The 22,995-nt window shown below is 39.1% G+C and overlaps 2 protein-coding genes across 5 annotated transcripts; both read left to right on the forward strand.

Annotated features, from left to right (window-relative positions):
- Positions 1-6: 6 nt before the first annotated feature.
- LOC103137387 (uncharacterized) lies at positions 7-2,269 on the forward strand. The gene is made up of 2 exons (XM_007551104.2): positions 7-445; positions 1,245-2,269. Exons 1-2 carry the CDS (start codon positions 378-380, stop codon positions 1,813-1,815), a joined length of 639 nt encoding a protein of 212 aa, XP_007551166.1. The 5' UTR covers positions 7-377; the 3' UTR covers positions 1,816-2,269.
- A 2,426-nt stretch (positions 2,270-4,695) lies between these two features.
- On the forward strand, positions 4,696-22,674 carry arhgef33 (Rho guanine nucleotide exchange factor (GEF) 33). Of its 4 annotated transcripts, none has more exons than XM_016670995.1 (17): positions 4,696-5,382; positions 9,087-9,130; positions 11,247-11,411; positions 12,673-12,794; positions 12,899-13,056; positions 14,246-14,362; positions 15,194-15,320; positions 15,906-16,038; positions 16,868-16,975; positions 17,097-17,189; positions 18,380-18,528; positions 19,238-19,327; positions 19,449-19,627; positions 20,393-20,850; positions 20,934-21,146; positions 21,595-21,737; positions 21,922-22,674. In XM_016670995.1, the coding sequence occupies exons 1-17, from the start codon at positions 5,331-5,333 to the stop codon at positions 22,046-22,048; spliced, it is 2,478 nt and encodes an 825-aa protein (XP_016526481.1). In that variant the 5' UTR covers positions 4,696-5,330; the 3' UTR covers positions 22,049-22,674. The 4 variants fall into 4 exon arrangements, with proteins under 4 accessions (XP_016526481.1, XP_007551167.1, XP_016526480.1 ...); XM_007551105.2 differs by having other exon boundaries at positions 4,697-5,382; positions 19,235-19,327; XM_016670994.1 differs by having other exon boundaries at positions 4,697-5,382; positions 19,235-19,327; positions 21,598-21,737.
- The last annotated feature ends 321 nt before the right edge of the window (positions 22,675-22,995 follow it).

Consider the following 22,995-nt stretch of genomic DNA (forward strand, 5'->3'; position numbering starts at 1 on the left):
AGAGTACTTAGTTTTTTCCATTTTCCTTCTAATTTGGAGTTAAGGCAACAGTGGATAGTGGCTGTCCGCAGGGAAAACTTGATCATTAAAGCTCACACTCGCGTGTGTAGCCGGCATTTCAAACTTCGGGATATCAAAGAGCCAGCATCACAAATGGGAAGAGGCGATTAAAATGTGGAGCTGTACCGGTATTATTTGAGTGGAACAATTACTCTCTTCCATGACCAAAACCAAGGAGTTTGGAGAAAGTAGCCGTGGATGTCCTTAAAGAACATAATTATGCCTCAGTTCCTGAAGCTGCAGTGGTGGATTTAGTGTTGGAAAATAATATTCTTAGGAAAGAAATCCACCAAACACAGGAACAGATTGGCAGCCTTATGCTGAAGCAGCGGTTTGGCATTCACCATTTTGCTTCTTCCAACAAGGACATTCGATTCTTCACAAGGTAAGTGTGTGTGCATTGGTGTTTGTAGTATAAAGAATATTAAGTCAATTCAGGAAACTCATCCAAAAGTTTTATACAAAAACAAAAAAGTCCTTAGTGTTTATATTGCAAATTTGATCAAATTGGAAAAACAACCCATGTAACTTCAGTGCCCTCTAGGACAGGGGCGGCAGCACCACAAAATCATTCCATACTTGTAACAAAGGGCAATTGGAGCCAAATCAGCCCATCAAATTAAAGCCCAAACTTTTCTTTCCATGTTCTGTGAAAAATTCACAGAACAATAATCCAGAGCAGGGGGAAAAAAGCGTAATTCTTGAACCCCTAAACATAAATAATTTTTCTGCTTTATGGTAATAATCTCATGTTCGAGTGAATAGTCCCAGTTGGTTTCATTGTCCCAGCAATTTGAGATTTTTTTGATAGATTATTCCTCTTTATGTTTCTGTTAAATGGGTAAATACATATTTGGTGGGTTCTTTAATGAAACCTCTAAAGCAATTATTAGATGGAATAACTTTTTATGATGAGATAAGTGAGGGCAAAAAAAGAACCTAAGAAAAAACCCTGAGGAATTTCAAATGGTGCATATAGACCAAAATGTCCAAAAATGGCTAATTTAATACACTTACCTGGATAAATACCACTTCTGTTCTTCACTTTTTTTGCATTATTGTTGGTGCATATAATGAGAAGACGGTGTAAAGTGGTTTACTAGATGTTTTTGATTGTAGCTACATACTTTCAAAGGAATATTCAGTTTAATGTTACCTGTTTTGTTGTTTGTTTGTTTTTTCAGGTTTGCATCTTATGACCACCTAATGCGTTTCTGGGCATTGATTGAGCCGTTTCTGCCAACTATGATCAGTGTTCAACAAAACATCGACACCACTCCCTCAACGCATTCCCTACAGCCCATTGATGAGTTCTTCCTGTTCCTAAACTTTCTTGCCCTTGGATCCAAGCAACAGGACCTTGCGGACCAGTACGGCGTCCATCAGTCCTCAGTCATCCAGATCACCACAACATGGAGCAACTTTTTATTCACGGTACACGGCTCAATTAGAATCTGGATACCCGAGAATCAGATTCACAAAAATCTACCAAGAGACTTTGAGGACTACCCTGACACTACAGTCATCATTGACAGCATTGCGCTGAGGTGTCAGTGCCCATCTTCCCCTCTCCTCCAGAGTGAGGTGTCTTCTTTTTACAAATCCCGCTGCACTCTGAAGGGGCTCATTGGGATTGCACCTCACGGGCCGGTGACATTCATCTCCAGACTGCACACAGGGTCCATCAGTGACGAGCAGATCACGCGTGAATCTGGTCTCCTGGCCCTCTTAAAACCAGGGAGGCTGTCATGGTAGACGGAGGCTTTCCTATTGACGACATCGTACCCTGCAAGATTTACAGGCCAGAATTTCTCTCTGGCGGGCCTCAGATGCCTGTGGGGGAAGTGAGGAAGACGGAGGCCATAGCAGGTCTCAGGGTGCACGTGGAGTGCCTCGTTCGCCGGGTCAAAGAGCACAAGTTGTTTGACCCTGAAATTCCCCTAGGCGTTTTTGGGATTGTCAACCAACTGTACACTGTCGCTTGCCTACTCACAAATTATGAACATGCCCTCTAGCAACTGCTTGGCCAAAGAAGCCTGACAAAGTATGTTGCATCTTCACTGTTCATTTTGTAGTACTGTTTGCATCTGCCACAAAATGAATTCACTTTTTCAGAATACTCTGCATGTCACATACCTTTTCTTTTTTCCGCCTATATCTCTGTGTTTATATCAAGTATTTGCATGATATTACATTTTCATCTGTGGTAGGATGCTGCTGTATGCTGCGAGTGTGGCACACAGCGAGGCTGTTGCATAAACATATCATGTGGCTACTCTTATGATGGGAAGGCCAACTCAGCATGGCAGAGGCAAAGAAGAGCAGAAGATTCAAACCACAAATTAGGCATAAACAATCTACCACATCCAATTTTTTCCTGCAACTATCATTAAAGCCAGAATATCAACACAGATTTATACTATAACTCTTACATATTGTACACCAACGTGGTAGAACATATTAGAATTTGACAAGTCACATGATGAATTTGAGCATTTTATAATAAAATTTATGTGACCCAAGATACTGAGAGAAAGAATCACATTACAACATGTAAAAATATGCATATTACACTACTTGAGGCATGGTGTCATGACTTTTTTCCTGTGACAACCCAACACAACTTAAGCTAGAACATACAGTGGGACTCAAAACGATCCACACTCATTTTAAAATAAAATGTTTTTGTGATGTATGAAACGAGACAAAAAGTTAAAAAGTGGTTTTGAAACTACTTCCACCTTTAATGTGAAGCATATACTTTTGGACAAAAGAAAAACGATTAGCCTGGTATAAACACCCTTAGCCTGACACTTACATGCTTGGGTTACATGTGATGTGAAAAAAGTCAATACCACGTCAAGTGTAGCTTTCTAGCAATGCCAGTTATTTGTGGAGAAAAGCCACTCAGAGCATGATGCCACTACCCCCATGTTTGTAGGAATGGTGTTTTTTTGTTGTTTGTTTTGTTTTATTTGTCCATGTGACAAAGTTACCTTTTGGTATCCCCACCCAAAAATTGATATTTGATCTCATTAGGACCTCAGAAACCAACATTCAACAAACTTTTGGAACACATTTTGAGAGCCTCTGTGAATTACAGTCCAAAACAAAGGAGCATTTGGTGAGTCTGTGCTTCGTGATGAGACCACAAGGACTTTTATCAAGCTTATATCTGAGAGGGATTGAACTATAACATCATGGGACACAACATGATTCACTTTCCTCTGCTTTATGGGATCATTTTTTAGCTAAAAACATATAAAAGGTGGATTTACGTCTTTTTTCCCCATATCCAAAAAAACTGATGAGAATTAGTAAAAAAAAAAAAAAAACAGCATTACACAGGAGATTGCTTGCAGATTAACTTTAAAATTTCTATTCACTGAAAATAAATCAGTTTTTTTCAGCTCCACAGGCACAAAACCCACATGATATTTTCTCTGAACTCAGTTACTGGTAAGAAACACAAGTTTTGGTTTGTTTTGTTGTTTGTTTGTTTTTGTATAGAAATAAATGAAGAGTGCATTCGTCTTTTGCAAACTCACATGTAACGGCAGAATCAAATGATGTGTTGGGAATTATGTAACCTTAAAACACAGGTTTTTCTGTGAAGACGAGGAGCAGCTGTGATGTCTCGGGGCCTTTTTGTCCAAACCACAGAGAAATGGGTGGAAAAATCAGGGAGACACATCCAGTAAATAAGACCAGAGACGGACGGAAACACGATGGGAAAAAAGTGGAGGGGCGACTTCTGACAGCTATAGGGTGAGAAATTCTCACCGGTTATTCAATGACCAACACATGCAAATAATTTCACATCTAAACTCGAGGGTCAATCTAAAATCTTGTAATATGAAAGTCCTGGGTAGCAGAGTATTAACTGGAGAGGTTGGTAAGACGCCATGTTTACAGTTTACCACAAGCCATGTGCTCCCACTTGTTTTCATCATGTGACAGCAAAACTAAACTTTTTCACTTATGTAACCTTATGTCACTATTATTGCACATCATGGTGAGCAGCACACCATGTCCACTGTGAAACATGGCGGTGGCAGCATCATGTCATATGTCAGGACGCATGACTGAGGCAGAAGGGCCACCTTTGAGCCAGAGCTTCAATACTGTGGTTAGCATCAAGGAACATAAAATGAGGAATCTGCGGCGAGAATTGAAAGTCACTGCTCGCACATTCTCCAAACTTTCTTTGCAAAGACGAACTAGCAACCACAACGGTTCAGAAACAGGGACAAACTGACTGTAAAAGACTTGCACCTCGAACTGCAGCAAAACGCGACTGAGTGTTGACTCAGGGGGGCCTGAACACTTTCACATTTTATTTGTAAAGGGGGAAAAAAAAACACACACACATATCCTAGATTTTCATTGTGAGATTATAAAGCAAACACATTAAATCCTGCTAAAATATGTACACGTTTCGGTGGTAATATGACAAAATCTTTAAGAGGTGTAACTAGTTCAAGAAGGCCCCTGCAAACATCATTGTGTAGTCCTCAAATCATTGCATGATCCACTGCATAAAATCAAACAAGACAGTGTTTGATTGGCATCTTCAACAGGTTAGTAAATTATGAAACACACACACACACACACACACACAAACAAGTGCAATTATGCGAAGTACATAAGTGGTCAACAGCTGGTTTGCATTTGCATCAATCTGCTGGTTCTGTTTTTGATGACCTGTTCAGCTCCCCTCACTGTCCTGTGCAGGGCCCCAATTGGCATTGAACTTAGAGCTGGTGGACTTCATTTCCTCCGTGGTTCAGCAGAATATGTTGGCGGATCTTTGCCTTACAACCACATCCATCATCCTTCCGACACAACAGCTTAATCCAACCTTCAACTGGCACTTCTCAAGGCCACGGCAATAACCTCTCGTCCTTTTTGTCCCACACACTTCTGTGTAAATCATCCTCAATAACAACCAGTCACGCCTCCTTCCGTCTAATGACATAGCTACACAGTCTGCGAGTGCATGATGAACAAATGTCTCCCTCTCCACTTCTGATCTTCTTACCCTCTATCCATTCAGCTGGCCGAAGACAAGGAGCTTTTTGTACAGAACGGGGAATCACAGGACTCACATGCTTCAGTAAGGAGAAACTGAGAGATCGCAGCAGATGATAGACTTCCTCAGAAGAGAAGAAGACTGGCGAGGAACGGGCTGGAGTCAGATTTGGGGCTGGACGAGGTAACTCAGAACCGCGTGAACCGAGCTGGACTGGGCTCAGAAGGACTACCTGAAGATGGAGAATGACGGGACAGAAGCCAAGGAGAAGGTTGAGGATCTGCCCGAAGGTAGAAACTTAAACACGTCAGTAGCAAGTTCTCACAACCCAGGTTGGTTATACATATAACTGATGGCTTCATGCTTCAAATAATGGACTCTTCAGGCCATGGAGCTTAATATGCTAAAAAGACGTCCTCTGACTTCTTTTGTGCCAAGTTTCATTAGATTATCTTGCTTTTCAAATTAGAAAGTTGAAATAATGTAAAGTAACAAGAACTTTTTTTTTCTTTCCTTTAAATGAAAACTTTGGTCATTTAAAGTAGCAAAGCCAAAAGTTGTAATGTGGCAAAAACAATATGTTGTGTTTAGGATTTACAGACGCTGCTCATATTTGAGAGTTGCTAAAATACACAATATTTTATTCAGATATTAAGTATTTATTAAATCTTGCTTTGAGAGTTATCTGACATGTCATTTCTTTTTGCCAGGGTGTGAAGTTGGTAAAATATTTCTCCATTTAGCGGGCAATGAGAACTCACAGTGTCCAATCACAACGCTGCAAAGAGATACATCTACTTATTTCCATAGTTTGGATTTTCAATCCAGTGCATTAAAGGCAAATTTAAAACATTAAGATAAGAGGATGTGAGACAATATTCTCATTTTTTCTTCATACTTGAAACAAAACAAACTTATTATGAGAATTTGCAGTTTGTAAGAAAAACAACACAATACAGCAAACGTGTGGGCATTTTTTTGTCCAACATGGTGGAAACTTCATGCAATCATAGCTGGATTTTGAATGTAGGGCAAAAATATGAAACACAAACATCCTGGATCCTTTGGAAAGGTTCCAATTCATGAAAACGGGAGCCCAGAACTGAAGAAGCATGAAGATGCAATATGCAACTGGGTCAGCGTTTCATGTCACCAAGGGGTCAATTTGCTTGACTTGTTTTTTGTGCCTTATGGCCGTTTTGCATCTTCTAATTCTATGAATTATCTCAAGCTAAAGGATCCTGTTCTTTCTGTTTCATGTGTTAGCCATGTCTGCCGTTACCAAGCTCCTTCTCGCGTCTTTCAAAAGCTGTTTAACAAAATTACGATTATGAGAAAAACATTGTTGATATTTCTATATAAAAATGAGCCTTTATTAGCTTGCCTGTTTTAACTTTACAAAAAGAAATTTATAAATATAATGTTGAAAACTAAGATCAAAATGACCTTCACTGCAAGTAAAGAAGACTTATAAGCCATTGGCATCTCACAAGCAGCTTTTGATAATTACCTTTTGCTAACAAACTTCACTTCCGATTCACTTACTGCAGTAAATGGTGTCCCTCAGGTATGTGTCATTGGAACACTTCATTTCATTCTCTGTATCAGTAATGTTTACTCATTTTTCCATTTAAATGCTGATGATCATAGACATTATTATAGGGTTATTTAGAGTTTAGTATCTGCAGTAGGCCTGGCTCTCGCTCAGCTGCAGCTGGCTTTTAATGTTGTACAATTAAATTTCATTGGTATAAAACTTGTTTTAAACTCACAGGAATCAAATCTCATGCTTCCAATTAGAAAACTAAGCCAAGTAAGTTGACACCATTTACAGACCCCTGTTGCTGTCTGTACAGACTTCAGAAAAAGAAAAAAAAAACATTTAAACTCACTGTGTCTCATAGACATTGACATGAAAAAGAAGAGTTTTGCTGAGGATTTTTAAAAGACTTATGGAAGAGCAATCTGGCTTTAGATGTTTTGCTTAACTTATTTGAACACAAAAACTGAAAACGTTTGTGTGTGCTACAATTGTTGTAACTGATTTTTTAGTTAATTTATATCCCTGTCCAGGACACTTTAAAAAACTGATTTTTCTTCACTTTTTTTTTTTTTTTTATCTCAACGACATTTAAAAAAAAAAAACACAGTTCCTATAAAATAAAATCACACGTTCCTGCGTACTGGATCAATAATATATATATTTTTTTAGATATTTATTTGAAATCTCTGGATTGTTTCAGGACAATGGCACGATGTGACATTTTGATGCCAATTTTCTGCAGCTGAAGCTGAAGTGAAGCACACGACCCCGAGTTGCCACAGGAAATTTGACATGTTGCGTTCCCACAGACAGAAAGGCTTGATTGTTGAACACTTGCTACGCTTTCTTTAGCTCACGCAGAGACGTGCAGTACGTTGTGCCAGCGGGCTTAGTCAGTTACGCATGATAATGTGTCATGCGTATTTGAGATGACCCTCTGCAGTTTTGACAGTAGCCCCAAACTGTGCTGTGGCCACAAACGGCAGCATTGTGCGGCGATCTGTTCAAAAATGATTTGCATTTGCACATAAAATCCTTCACTTTTTGATTTAGTTGGAAGTCGCAGACTTGTCGTTGACGATCACATTTCTTGGAAGGAAGAAAAATGTTTTTTGACTAATAAGTGGCATATTAAAAATATCAACAAACTTGTGCTCCGACTAGCAGTCAGGGATCTAAATCTCTTTCCCATGACTGCTGAAGCAAACCCTCAACTTCTGTGGAATAAAATATACGTCATGGTCTAGGGCAAGCAATTAAACCACAATAAAATCCAGAATGTGTTGGTCTGTTTTAATAAGCGATACATTTGTTGCGGTTGTGGTTGATTACTGTGTGGCACTGATCAACAATCAGTTAATTGATTGTTTAAGGACAATATCAATGTGATCTCAGGTTGATGCTTCATGGAGAACTGAGCTGCATGCACAGGCACCAACAGAGTAATACGTTGCTTAAATCAAAACAGTACTTTTTATCATAAACTGCGGACTTTGAGGGAAATGTACTTCAACGTTATTCTCATGCTTAGAAATCCATTTTAAAAAATGTCAAACGTGTCTTATTATCTACTGTTCAAGTGATTCTGAGTCTGCCGTTTTCATCAGCTGCCTAATAATAAGTGAATCTATCCGCTGAGGCCATAACGTCTTTTTTGACTATTTAACGTAAAAAGTTACAGATAGGCTTAAAGACGAAGCCTAACAGTCAAATTTATAGTTTGTCTCTTTGACTGTTGATGTTGTGTTATGGTAATAGAAGGATGTAATTACCAAATAAATCATTTTCACATTAAATACTGAAAACAAGTTAATGAACAGATTTTTTATTTTATTATTTTATATGAAATTAACCACCTTGCAGCTAAACGAAAATTACATTTAACACGTGGCAGAATGTTATTTTTAAAGGTGTTAAAGTATCGAATGCAGCATAATACTTTATTCCATGCAAACAAACACAGAAGTACACACATACATTAATAGAACTCATTAATATATCAAAACAAACCGTGATTTTAAAGCAGATGTACATACCTTACCCTTTGGGTATGTTACACCACTAATATTGTTTTTAATATATTTAAATATAATTTCTACATTTGTATCTGTAATTATGTGTGTATATGCACATAAGTAAAGTATTAAGTTGGATTTAATTCATGTGTTGTTGGTGTGGTCAACACTTTTTATGCCTGCAGCAGCCATGCAGGCATTGGGAACTCTTCAACATCCCAAGTAGAGTTCAGATTTCAGATTTTATATGTTTTTTTGTTTGTTTGTTTGTTTGTTTGTTTGTTTGTTTGTTTTTGCCAGAATGTTGAAAATAAGATCCTGGGTTCACATTAACTGCATTATTAATTCTGGTCCAGATGGGTGTCAATAGTACTGCATGGTACACCTCCAATTCTTGGTATTTTGCTGCCGATTTACATTATTTTCCTTCTTGCAGATACAACAGAAGGTGTGGAGGGATGTCCCCAGGAGATGTCACAGGTAAATAAGTAAAGAAAAAATAGTTGTTGTGTCCCAAGTCAGGTATTTTTTTAAAGCTTACCATAGCTTAAAATAATCACTGACTGTGTTTTATCTAATAAAGGAGGTTCAAAATCTGCTCAAGTAAACCTTTGTTAAATTTCTACTTTTGTCGACTGAGGACTTATCTTCTAACAGGAAACAGCTGAGCCCATCAGAGGTGACCATATGTACATGAAAAGCAAACATTTTTGTCACAAGTTGTAACAAAAAAGTCAATCTGTGGCCATTCTTGCCCTGTGGCTCTGAGGTTGGAAACTGTAGTGACGTTATTGGATAGCTCAACTGTTTTTTTTTGTTTTGTTTTGTTTTTTTCTGAAAACAGAAGGGGAAAAAAATTCATATAATTCACATAATTTTTAAAGAAAACACAACCTATGTGGGACTTTCATGTCAAAAATGAATATAAAACCATTAATCTATGACTTAGCCACCAACCACAAAGTAGGGGGAAAAAAACTTTGTTACCTTTACACTAAAGTGGAAGGAAGAATGGACTGAGGCCTACTGGTCAGTGTTTATGGGTTCTGCCAACGTAGAGAAACTAAACTTTATGTTAGTCAAAGATAAAAGCACAAACGGAGACATATGGAGAACTTCCTGAAAACTCGTCCGATCTTCTGCCTCCAGGTATTGGGATGCTAAAGATCAGTGTCAGCTCTCAGAAGGAAGAAGCAAAGGCAAGCAGGACAGACGCTCTATTGAGCCTCCTGCCTGATGCCTTTCACATGACTGAGAGCAAGGACAACACAGAGAGATGGAAAGATAGAAGGAAGGAAAGAGAGCTGCCTGGCCCACGTAATGTTCCCATGAGCTGATTCACTTATCCCCACCAAATAAATTCAATCAGTGACACATGAGAAAACTAAGAATGGAACCACAGGAGAAGACCCGAGTGGAGAGAGGCTGGTGCTGATATAGGATTAGTGTAGGAAACGTCGGCTTTAAATGAAGGAAGGCTGTTCGTACTTAAAGTCCTTCACTGGAAAGCCTGAATGAGAACAGACAAAACCTGAATGACCCGTACACTCCAGAGGGAAACTCCACCAAACTCTAGCAGACACAGTTACGCGGTTACAGAGACTGTGAATTGTGAAACAAACACTTTTTTTTTTCAAAGCCATCAAAAACACTTAGACTATATTTTACAAAATAGAACCATAAAAACTAAACAACTGGTCATTAAATCAAAAAGATTTCCCAAATCACCAGGACCAGTGGCGGTTCTTACATGTATCGCTGCCATCGGGCAGCCTCCCTAACACACACACGATTTATAAAGTAACGGAAACGTCAGGAACTAACACCGTTGAGTTCAAATAAATAAAGTGATAAAAACTAGGAACTCACAATTCTCACTGACAGTAAACATGTTTCACAAACTGCTGTAAAGAATCTGTCAAGAAGGTAGAATCATTTCTGGGTTGTTTCGATTCCTGGTCAATCTGTAGCTGCTCTTAGAAGTGTAAAAATAAGATATCAGGTCTTTAATTAATCTTCAAGTATTGTGCTTTGAATCAGATACCAACTTCCATGGTATCAGCTCATGATGTGCTCACAGGTCTGTAAAGTGCAACTAACCCCCCTGTGAAAGCTAAGCCCCATGGCAGGTTTTGAAGAATCTCAGCAAAGTGGGCGGAGCCAAGAGACATTAAGAGACCGAGTTAAGTGTGAAGAATTGTGGAAGGGGTGTGGTCAGGAAGAAAGAAACACTGTTGCTTACTTCATACTTTGTCACTATGTTTAGAAAACCTTCCCTTTTTCCTTCCTGGTGACACGCCCCCAGACTGTGACGCTCTGAGCTGAAGGCCAGACTACCTATATCACCATACCACTTCCCCTTTTATGCACAGTGCTTGAAAAAAAAAAAAAGTGTTTCTTTATATTTACTGACATATTGTTAGTTAATAAAGTTTAATCACAGAATAAGAACTTTTCCATAATTTATACATATTGATTTATACATATAGACACTTTATTTAATTACTAATCGTTACTGCTATTGCTTGTTTCACTGTGACTCTTCCTTTAACCTAATCCTGGGAAGATGACGTTGACCTTTCTCCATGTGATCCAGGTGCAGGGCCTGCTGGTGGAGCTGCGCGAGGGGCTCCGCGCGGCCGTGGCCGAGCTGGTCGAGCTGCGTCAGAGGGACCACGTTTTGGGGGAGAAGCTCCAAGCACATCAGACTGAAGTGGATGATAAGATAATGGGCCTCAAGAACTCGCTCAACACATTTAAGGTGCAAGACTGAGTAAAACAGAAACATGTGCAGGTTCTATTTTCGGAGACGCAGGATTCTGTAACATGATTTAGAACACAAACTGCAAACCAATTCAGTTCAGGGTGAAAGTGATTGCCTGCTGTAGATTAAAAAGGGCAGAAATGTGTGTCTGAAACTCGTACAAAGTTTAAAACCATCCCGTAGTCATAAAAGGGGTTGAGTGGAGCCCGCGCGAGGATTTCACCCGGTACACGTTCCCAGCGCGTGCGTTTTTTTTTTTCTTTTTCTTCTTTGTGGTTTCGGAAAATGACGGTTCACTACTGTTACTCTCCCGTCGTCCCGCCATGGCATCTGCCTCGCTCTTCCAGCTCGTCGGGCTAACACTGTAGGAGGGGTTTAACGTGTGAGTTTACATATTTTGGCCTCCATTGCAATACTTTCCCAAAGAAAGTAGTTATCCGTCCGTCCAACACAGGGGGAGAGTCGGGAACCAGATTTAGAGGAGTATTACTAAGACCTCTTTAACTTTATCACCTCTTGTTATGTTACAACCACAAACTTTAATGCATTTCATTTGAATTTCATATTATAGGCCAACACAAAACATAACATAGGAAAGAATTTTGACAGGAAAAACACAAAAACACTTAAAGACATCAGAAGTTTGATGATATATCAAACTTAAATAAGTATTGGCAATATGGACGGATCAATATTTAGACATCTCTACTCATTAGTATACTCCATCGCCTGACTGCTTTGCTCATTGGTCGTAATAGAGATGATTGTTCACCAATGTTCCCTAACAGACCTTCACAGAACATCTGGGATTATACTGAGATTAAATTACACTCATTTTACTGATTAGATGATACTGAAGGCAATTGGATTCAGATTCAGATTACCTTTATTGTCACTCAACATAACATCAGAGATGCCCTGCAGACTGAAATTACGATGCATATTAAGTCACAAACAGAAACCAGCCGGATAAACTATGAAGGGATATAAAAGAAGAATAAAAGAATAAAATAGAATAAGAACCAGATAACAAAGGGGGAAGGCACAATAAATATAAGCAACAATATGTGCAAAACAATCAAACTCAGATTAAGAAATAATGATAATTGTTATGATCTTCTTTGTTGTGGTCATATAAAAAGCCAGTAACCAGTCCTGCTATCTGCTGCAGATTTTCATTTCACTTTCAATCTACAGAACACATAATTAGTCTACAGCAACCGGGCCAGTCACATTTCTACATGACATCTGTTCACAGGAGGAGCTGAATGTGGCGTTGTTCCACATTAGAGATATGTCCAACAGACAAAGGGAGGCACAGAGGAGGATGGAGCTGCTGCAGATCGAAAGCAACAAGGATATAATTCCCCTTCCACACAGGTAAGGGTGCAACAACGTAATGTACCTCCTGATTCATGTGGAGATAATTTTTCTGTCATTCTTTCATCTAACCCTGACCTTCTACGCTTATGCTGACCTACAAGGTCCAGCAGCAGGAAGAGTTCCAGGTCAGACGTGCTGGCATCGTCCGGGGACGAGCACATCTGCACACCCAGCCAATCAGAGCTCAGTGTTTATCAGACCTTTTTCCCGACTCCGCCTCAGGGCGAGTCTCCGCAGAGGAGCAACACGTCTACACAAAGTGAGTCTCTTTGCCTGTGCAAAAGTTCATCCATTCTTGGCAGTCTTGATCCTCAAGCTTTCTGGAGGCCTTTCAACCGTCGTCTTTGGACTTTGGTTGATTTTCCTGTTATTTTTGTTCCAGTCTTTTGTAACTCATCTTGACAGAAAGATGCAGTTTGTGCAAAAAATAACAAAAGAAGGAAAGTGGAGGGAACTGGTGGAAGTGTTAGGCCTAAAATAACTGCACAGCAGATGACCACTGTTATCTAAAAAATGTTTTAAAATTAACATTAGCTTTTGAGAAAAGACCTGAAGCAGGACCAGAGAAATGCATCATACTTCCAGGAAAAAATATGAAAACTGTTTGATCATTTAAAAAGACCAAAATACACAACAATTGAGATAAAAAAAAAAGTTTGTCCTTTCAGATTCTACTTTTTACTTCATTACATAAAAACACAAAAATAACATTTTCTGGAAAATAACGGCCTTTTGACATTGATTTGCATTTAAAATGACTTTTTATTTTCAGTTTCTCATATCATACAGTTCGAGTTACTGGCAGAGGAATAACAAGCACTTAAATACATGGACATGTTCTTTAAAATGCCAAAAAGTCCAATTTTACTGTTCCGTTTGGCCTCCAGATTTCTGTAGCTCAGGGTTTGAAACTGGGTCAAAAAAATTGGTAAAAACAAACAAAAAAAAACTTTTTTTTTTTTTTTAAAGCACTGTTATATATTGGTAAATATGACCAGACAAAGTTGTAAAACAGGCCTTTATCACATTACTGAACTTCAGCTTTGAGTTTATTCATGATTGGTCAGATTTGAGGTAAAGGTTTTGTACTCCAATGTCCAGAATTTTACAAAAATTTAAAAAGAAATTTAGAAATATGGGCTGGGAAAAGCACAGAGTTTCTACTTCACAGAGAAGTAGTTCTTAAAATCACTTAGTTGGTGATGTTTTTTCCCTATGTCAAATATAACTGGAATGTTATTTTTAGAGTCCGGTTGCTTAATGAACAGAAAAACTGTAATGGTCTGGAAGTGGAGCTATAAGGATTGTCAAAAAATAAAAATCACCCAACAAAAGGCTGGAGAGATAAAGTCTGGCTCTTTTACAGCAACCCATAAAGACATGAGGGACGTATTTCGCATAGATATGTATATTTTCCTTTTACTCATGCTCATGTTTACATGTTACAGCCTCTACTTCTGACCAGGAGGCTCTGCAGCAGCAGCAGCAGCAGAAATCTCCTTCATGGGGAGAGAAGACGAACAACAGAGACCAGATGGAAATCTCCAACAATCAGACTGAAAACAGTAAGAACAATCTCTGTAAAACTTCTACAAACTATTATCAACCACAAACAAGTTAGCCTGTCATAAGCAGTGGCACTGATGACCAAAAAAATTAAAAATTAAAAAGGTGTTGGTGAAATCATCTGTTCCTGTTTTAAGATCTTTCTTCAGCTTTTACATACAAATCAGAAAAACAAACGTTTTCCACAGAAAAAAATATACAAGAAATGGCCATTTAAAAACGACGAATAACAATGAATAAATACTCAATAAAGTTAAAACTAAAGCCCATAGCTTTTAGCTTTCCATTTAAAAATGTTTACCTGAAACTAAATTTAAAACAATGCAAAAAAAAAGTCTAATAAAATCTGAAGGATGCAGTTAAATATATAAAATAAAACTCAACAAAGGCATATAAATAAATAACTTCAATAATAGCAATTGAAATAATAATAATCAAAATAATATTTAAAAATTTTATAAATTGGTATTGTGTACAATTAATGATTAAATAATGAACTAAAATGCTAGTGATAAACAAAATAACCATCTAAGAACCGAGCTGATTTGTTTGTAACTAATATCAGTGTAAAAGTAAGTAAAGTATCTGTGTCATTAAATCCAAACTTAATGAAAGTTGCTGCTGCTGTTGTGTCATTTTAAATCAGTTTTTTTTTTCACCAAAATGAGGAGATTCTTTCAAATAATTTCACCATCTATTTGGTATTTTTAGACTTCTTACTTGGGAATCTTGAGTAGCATCGTTCTGAAACAGAACAAGTCCTCGAGGTTACAGAGTAAATGTGACTATAGTTACAGTTTGTGTTGGATGTTGTGTTTTTATATGTGCAGATAAGCGACACCGGGCCGCGCTGGAGCTGCTGGAGTCGGAGAGAGTCTATGTGTCCCATCTGTCTCTGCTACTGAAGGCCAACATCTCCTTCAATGGATCCGAAGCTCCAACTACGAAGGACAAACGGTAGCACACTCCTCAAAAAAATAAATAAATAAAATAAATTGACAGAAGGGACACTTACCGAATAAAGAGGCTGAATCAAACATTTGACTAAATAAAAGCCGTGTTTTGTTGACAGACGCTTCAGTCCAGCCACATTTCAAGCATCACATTCCCAAACTGGCCCTCTGAGCTAATTTAAAGGCTTACGGTGATGGAACAACAGGAAATAGATAAATCAAATAAAAGAAGGTCATAAACACTACCGAGACAGAGCTTGCTATTGTAATCGCTGCAGCACACACGTGCTACCAATGAGGAGAAGACCCAATGAAATGCAGCCACCGCTGGACTCGGACAAATTGTGTTTAAAAACGGAGGCTTTCGCTTTAACCTGCTTAACCTGTTGCTGTTTGTCGCGCGAGCCGCTGAAAAGAAAGACTGTTCCCGCCTCGGTCAATAAGGAACTCCTGGATGTCGATGAAGACGAATGTCTGGGCCACGCCAGATTTTCTAAATGACTTTAACCTCACTTATTTCTGAATGATCACATTTCAAGAAAACTGTTATTCTTTGAAATATTCCCCGTGTTTTCCCTTCTGCTTGCAGTCCTTTCCCCAGCTCCTTAAGGTTTCTGATCCAGCAGCACCTGGAGCTCCTTCACACTCTGCAGGAGCGCGTGCTCAGGTGTCAGTGGCAAGGCATCATGGGAGATGTGTTCATGAGGCTCACCAGCAAAGAGGTAAGCACGGAATTAGACTTTGTGGAATAATGTGGAAAAACATTATTTGTTAATTTGTTTTGAAGAGCAGTCTGACCTGATGTGTGTTGTTTTAGTAGATCTCCTTATAGTGCCACGCAAAAAGCTTTATCGACTAATTTTCCCCATTTTGTCACAACAAACAACCATGTATTTCACTGGAATGTTTTGTGATGGACAACATAAATCAGCTTCTTCCATAATTGGGGAAAAATATAAAAATGTTTCACTAATAAACTTTTTCAAATAATATTTGCTAATCCCGCCAAATCCAGAACTATAATTTTAATCTCCTAATATGTAGCTTTAGAAAGGAAAAAAAAAGGTCATCTTGAAATAACCTAATAATCTTAAAGGCATGGCATACCTTTGTGTTCAGGCTCAGAACAGCTGCTAGTCTGCAGGGGTGTGTCATCATCACCTTTGAAAATCTACAGACAGAACAGTTCTCTGATTCTCCACTGAACTTGTTTTATTACTTTGACTGGTCCACTTGTACGCATGAACATGCTTCGGTCTCAGCAGCTCGTCCAGTGTTGCCGTGGGCCTCTCAACTACATCTCTGATTAATTCTCATTTGTGGCTTACGCACGCTCCTCACTTTTGATGATTTTTCTGTTGTTGATCACCTGGATTGGCAGAAATAATTAAGGCTTCTCCTGGTAAAATAATTGTTTTTCAGAATATTTATAACAAAATGTTATAAATGTGATGAAAAAGCAACATTTCTAGGAGTTTACAACCAAAGAAGGTGTGGCAGAAGGGGGTAAAAATCACGAGTTGAACAAATGAAAACATTTTCTCCGCTCAGAGTGATTTCCTGGACTTTTACGTCTCCTACCTGAAAGAGCTTCCAGATTGTCTGTCCGTTGTCACCGTGCTGGCGTCCAGCTCCATGAAGTCCGCTGCTTTTGTGGATGTAAGACTACGAAAAAAAAAAAAAATTCAAACACCTTTGAATGCTTCCGTAGTGTTTGAATTATGTCAAACACTAACTTGTTTTCTTTTTGTCCTGGTTGGCCGTTTCCTGCCACCGTCAGTGTGACGTTCTGGGGGATGAATCCAGACCTTCGCTTTACACCCTGCTCCTCCAGCCAGTCCAGAGGATCCCAGAATATCTGCTGCTGTTACAGGTGGGATCTACAATGTTAGTTCATTTTAGTTACATTAGTCTTTTACTAAAAATGCAGAAAATTGTCTCATTTTAATTTAGGCACATTCATAAAGTGGGGAAAAAATATCCTACATTAGGGAAAATTGATTGCTTTTATGCTTTTATTTCTCAAAAAAAAAACTAGCCCAACATTTTGTAAAAAAAAATCTTTACTTTGCTTCTTTAGATGGAGCCATGTGCTCCCTAAATATAACGTGACACACAGTTCCATTTTCCCTAGAAGCAATTCAGAATGGGTATGACAAGAGAGAGCATGTCATTTCAATAACCCTGATACGTGTAGCTCTTCAAGAGCAGCGGCTCCTCCAAAAAACTGCATCTGAGGCAAAAATTTAGTTTAAACAAAGTGGAACTGTACCAGAATTGACAACCCGTTTATTTCCTGCCAACATGCAGGAATGTTACAGGAAACAAAATCTCCTTGGCTCGCAGCGTTAGATCTGCAGCTAAGACTTACTGTCAAAAAGATAAACATGCAAAAATCCACTGCAAGTTTAACTGGAACTTGGTGCTCTGGTCTGACTAAAGGTGAGTTAAAGGATGTTTGAATAAAAATCTGGATAGAAATCTGGTGGCCTCCGTCAGAGAACAGGAAATGGATCCTTGAGTGTTTTAACAGGAACATGGTCAAATCAAAATAAAGCCAGTATTTTCGTGGCAAAAGGATATTAATGAAAGAATGAAAAAAGCATAATATTTAGGTATTTTTACACATGTGCACCCCTGCTTGTTTTATAAATGTGTATAATTAATCTGCATTGTTCACTTTTCCCATTACCCAACTATTAATCCACTGCAACATAACTGAAATAAACTAAACAAAATCTGGTTTAAATGTGTGTTTTCATCATTTGGTTCAAACTGAATTTTCCCTTTTGCATGTATGAACGATTGAAATGTTTATGTATATATACTGCTCAAAAAAATAAAGGGAACATTTCACTTTAATTTTGTGTGTGGCTCCAAATCCAGGCCTCCATTGGTTAATAAAGTTGATTTCCATTGATGATTTTTGTGTGATTTTGTTGTCAGCACATTCAACTTTGTACAGAACAAAGTATTCAATGAGAATATTTCATTCATTCAGATCTAGGATGTGTTATTTGAGTGTTCCCTTTATTTTTTTGAGCAGTGTATATACATTTGTAGGGCCTGCTCAGACAGACAGATGCAGATCACCCAGACTACTACCTGCTGCTGGTCTGCGTCCAGCAGTTCAGGTCCTTCACTGCGCAGTACCACCACCTACTTCAGCACAACCAGGAGCTCCTGCTGCTCAACCGCAAGGAGGTGCAGAGGTCAGAGCAAACGCCCGGCACAAAGCATCGACACAGCCAGTGGAAGATAGGGGATTATGGCTCCCCACCCAGGGAGCCACAGCCAAATGCGGTGGGGTAATCAGTCAGCTGAACTCCAGACAGAAAAAAACATGACTGTACACCAGAGCTGAAACATTAAACTTGATGTTGGTATTTAATGTTATTATTATTAGGAATCTGAACTGCAGTTCACCTAAAACTTTACATTTTAAAATGTAAAATACTTAATTCGTTTAAATCTGAAATGGTTTTTCCACACAAAACACAAAACTTCTTAAATACAGTTCTGCATTTGTGATGCCTTTTATTCAATTTGTGAAAAACAATAATAATAAAAAAAGTATTTTCAAAACTTGTCAAGATAAAGTAAAAATAGAAACAGAAACCCCTGATTGTGTTGGACTGTTTCTGGAATGTTGCACATCTGGCACTTTCCAGAACTAACTCTTAATTATATTTTTACTTGCTTATTTTTATGTTGCTTGAATCTTAAATCTCAAATCCATCCATCCATCCATCTATCCATCCACCCATCCACCCACCCTTGTATGAATGGATAAGAAGGACAGATTCACCAGGGCCACATTTTATGCAAGAACTGGCACTGTCAGGTGGATACATTTAATTTATTGCCTTTAAAAATAAAGGTTTACATCTGTTTGTCCAATCTGCTCTGCTCCACCAGCAGGTCCAACATGAAGCAGCTGTTAAAGACGGTGGAGGGAGGGATTCAAACTAACAACATTGGTTCACCTTATCCTGGCAGTAATGCAATGCTGTGAGTGTTTCAGCTGCTTCGCTTTTCATTCTTATGTGATGACAGCAGATTGATGTGCTGCCTGTTCCAGATCTCTGGCTCATCCTTCAAGCAAGTTTTAATGACCTTTTCTCCTCAACAGGGAGCATGCTAACATGGTGAAGCGTCGGAAGCAGTGTCTCCTGGAGCAAATTCAGTCCCACCGCTTCCAGGATTGGGATCACAGTCAAGATGCACAGAGTCACTGCTATAACGCAGATTGGCCATCCCAGGTGCCGTTCTTCAGCCACAATCTGGACTCCCGGAATCCAAAACAAACGGGTATGTGGTCGAAAGCGCTGCTGGCTATTGTGTCTGGTCAACTTAGTCTGCAACTTAGTTAAGCAAGATGAAATAAATTGAGAGAAGTTGATGTCCGGTCAAATATGTTTTCTATGTCTTTCCCGTCCACGTTCATGCTGACTATCCCAGCAAAAGTATTTCTGAGCACTATCGAGTTTGACTAATGGCCAACACAGTGCCAAAACCCAGTGACACACCACCACCGAATAAACTTGTTTAATTTAATTCCAGCAATTAACTAAAAAACAAACACATTGCTCATAATGGAGAAATTCAATAACAGATGCATTATAAATCTTTATCCTCAGAAAGGCTTGATTAGCCATTTCAAAAACTTTGAGACTCCACTGATCCACAGTAAAACCCATTATCCACGAATAGAGAAAATATAGGACAGTGGTGAACTTGTGTCATTTGCAGACTTGGGTGAAGTTTCTTCTGTTTGGTCTTTTCTGTTGTGGAATGTCATTAGAGGAGTGTTTCTCGATTCCAGACTACTGCCCTACATATTTTAGATGTGTCTCTAATGTAGAACATCTAATTCAATGATTCCATGATCTCCTCTGCTGAGGAAGTTTGTTGCTCACCCACTTCTTCAAGTCATGTGTGTGGCAGAAGGGAAGCACCTAAAACATGCTGGGCAGTGGTTCCTGAGGACCGAAACTGAGAAACACTGCAGTAGAGTAACTCTCCAGTATGCCTTTGGCAGTCTAGTAAGCTGATTGACCAACATTGGGCCTCTAGGTCTTGGCAGTATCCCAGAAAGCGAGATGTCCGAGGGGTCACGTCAGCACAATCAGGTGCCCACCAGGCCGGCTGAATTTCGTCAGGTTCAGCCCGGCTCGGCTCTGGCTGATGCCCTCGGGGAGTTCCTCCTTCCTCCCGACCCTCCAGGGATGGAGAGTCTCTATGACGAAGATGGGGTCTCCCTTCATGACACATCTTTGTTCGACCACTGTTCATCGGCGTCCTCGGACTCCTCTATCGACATCGCCTTTGTGAAGTGCCCCAAAGTCCCCCAGGGACCCCATCACGCGGTGGCAACCAATGTGCCGACAAACCGAGATGTCTTTGGCAACGGAGGAAGCCCAGGTAATGGTTACAGCAAACTGCCCAACCGGGGTTGTGTGTCACCAGATGAAGCTGTAATGACAAGACGCAATCTCCATCGGCCACTTCAAGCCAGCCAGCGTAAGAGTAAGGTGAGTGCATTGAAGCAGATTCATCTTTCGGTCAACATGCACATCCCCATACATACACTTTTTGCTTCTTCTCTGCTGTAAAGTCACTAAATGGCCTGCAGATGGAGAACACAGTGAGTGGTCTGGATGTGGGACCACTTTCAGACCACCTCCAGAGAGTGGGACTGGGCAGCCACGCCAAGCTGGAGCGTCAGGGCAGTAAGGGCAGTAAATGTTCCACCCCGTCGCATAAAGTCCACAGTCCCCTGGGGAACACGGACAAACAGAGTCCAGATCTGCACGGACTGCTCAACATTGTGGGTATCACAAGAAATATAAGTGAGCAAATTCAAGTGCAGTCAGGTGTGATGTTTGATATGAATGGAATCGCTTTCTATCTAGGGTGGCAAAACCCTGGGCAGGCAAGAGAAAAGGGGGGAAAAAGAGCTACACAATATTGCCAATACTGTCCACCCCTCCAAATCAGAGAGTTCCATTCATTTTCGTGGCCTCAGGTGTATATGCCACTAGCATAAAGTTTTACAAACAATTGTAAAAGAAATGGTTGCTCTCAGAAAATCACAGAATTGAATGACAGTAACTCGGCTACAAAGCAGTAGGCCATAATGTCACGGACCAGGGCAACCGGATGATGACATTTTGATATCAGTGGTGATTTAAAGGGAAAAACCATAATCTGTTTTTGTCTTCCTATGTTTTTTTTATGAGTGAATAAACTAAATAAATCCTTGTTTTTAACCTAAGCAGGACTCAGGCATCCAGTCATGGGCTGACGAGTCAAAGTGGAGGAGCACAACAGAGGAAAATAATCACACCCCCTTCAGCGAGAGGAGTCGCAAGGACAAGGGAGGCTTCAGGAGCTCGTTCAAGAAACTCTTCAAAAAGAAGTAGGCATGGTTATTTACCACCGATACTCTGTGCTGCGTGAGTTTTAAAAGGGCAAAACAAATATTAGAAAAGATGTCAAGACAGGACAAATAATGTCAGTGAAAGTATAAATAAATATTGTGCCATCATGAGCACCTGATAGAAGATATTTTCTTAATCTTTTTTTTTTTGTCTTCCAAACAGGACTGCTGATGAGAAGAAGGAGAAGGGAGGAGAAAAGACACCAGAAAATCAAAACAGTGAACATGAAACGTCGATGAAGACTCCCAAACTGGTTCACCTGGAGATAAACCGTGGCACAGCTGTATAATTTGTGCTTAGTATGCATTTCCCTGTTTTGTAAAAACATTGTATGAGCTACGCAGCAACTTTCCACAAATTGAAACGTTTTTGGGTTTTTTTCTTCTGTCCTACCCTGCCAAGCCTTCAAACTGAAGGAAAGCACTAGTTCAAATACCAGTGGTATTTTTTATTTATTTGAACAAAACCACAAAATATGCTAAATTCAGCTGTTTTAAATTCTTTGCAACATTAAAGACTGATTTAATAGCGTCAAAATGACGAGATGTAATTTTGTTTAGAGTCAGCTTGCGCTTTCATCCCATGATTGTAATCAATTACAATTTTCTTTTGTTGCTTTTCGTTTTGTCCAACTAACCCATTCATGCCAGTTTCAGCCTTTTAATCAGTAGGTTGTTTTAAACTCAAACTATAAATTCCAGACATGACTCCTCTGTTCATCTTAGTTACGCTATACTCATAATTACTGCAATATACTCAGGAAACATTAACAGCTACAATGTTTTTTGTATGGGCTTACAATGCTTATTTAAATACACTATGTAGAAATTACAATGTTCTTTGTGTTTTTCCTGCACTAGATTTATCTCGAGAGAAATAAGCTCAATAAAAGTTCTCACTGGCTATTTTTCTGGCGATCAGCTGGTCGTTGAATTATTGTAACACTAAAAGATGCTAACATCTATTAGCATTTTGCAACCTGAAACTTCAAATTTGAGAAAAATGTTTTCATAATCCTTGAACTTTTGCCTACTTTGTTTTGTTATAACCATAAACTTTAATGTATTTTAGCAGGATTTAATGTGGTATACCAGTGCCGAGTAGTGCATGACTGTGAAGTGAAACATAAAAAATAAATAAATGAGTTTTGATTAAGTTAAGCAAACAAATAATAATAAAAAAAAAATCTCAAAAGTGTGGGCAACTTGATCTCTGATAACACATTGCTGTGTTCAA

This window comes from Poecilia formosa, unplaced genomic scaffold (genome assembly GCF_000485575.1).
Source record: "Poecilia formosa unplaced genomic scaffold, Poecilia_formosa-5.1.2 Scaffold40, whole genome shotgun sequence".
In the NCBI taxonomy this organism is placed as follows: Eukaryota; Metazoa; Chordata; class Actinopteri; order Cyprinodontiformes; family Poeciliidae; genus Poecilia; species Poecilia formosa.

What these genes read in the sequence shown, in the direction of transcription:
- LOC103137387 (XM_007551104.2), top strand. Translation starts at nt 378, where the DNA reads ATGCTGAAGCAGCGGTTTGGCATTCACCATTTTGCTTCTTCCAACAAG. An exon ending in GACATTCGATTCTTCACAAG is followed by an intron (nt 446 to 1,244) that starts GTAAGTGTGTGT and finishes TTGTTTTTTCAG; the next exon opens with GTTTGCATCTTATGACCACC.
- arhgef33 (XM_007551105.2), top strand. Translation starts at nt 5,331, where the DNA reads ATGGAGAATGACGGGACAGAAGCCAAGGAGAAGGTTGAGGATCTGCCC. An exon ending in ACTCGCTCAACACATTTAAG is followed by an intron (nt 11,412 to 12,672) that starts GTGCAAGACTGA and finishes ATCTGTTCACAG; the next exon opens with GAGGAGCTGAATGTGGCGTT. An exon ending in CCGGAATCCAAAACAAACGG is followed by an intron (nt 19,628 to 20,392) that starts GTATGTGGTCGA and finishes TTGGGCCTCTAG; the next exon opens with GTCTTGGCAGTATCCCAGAA.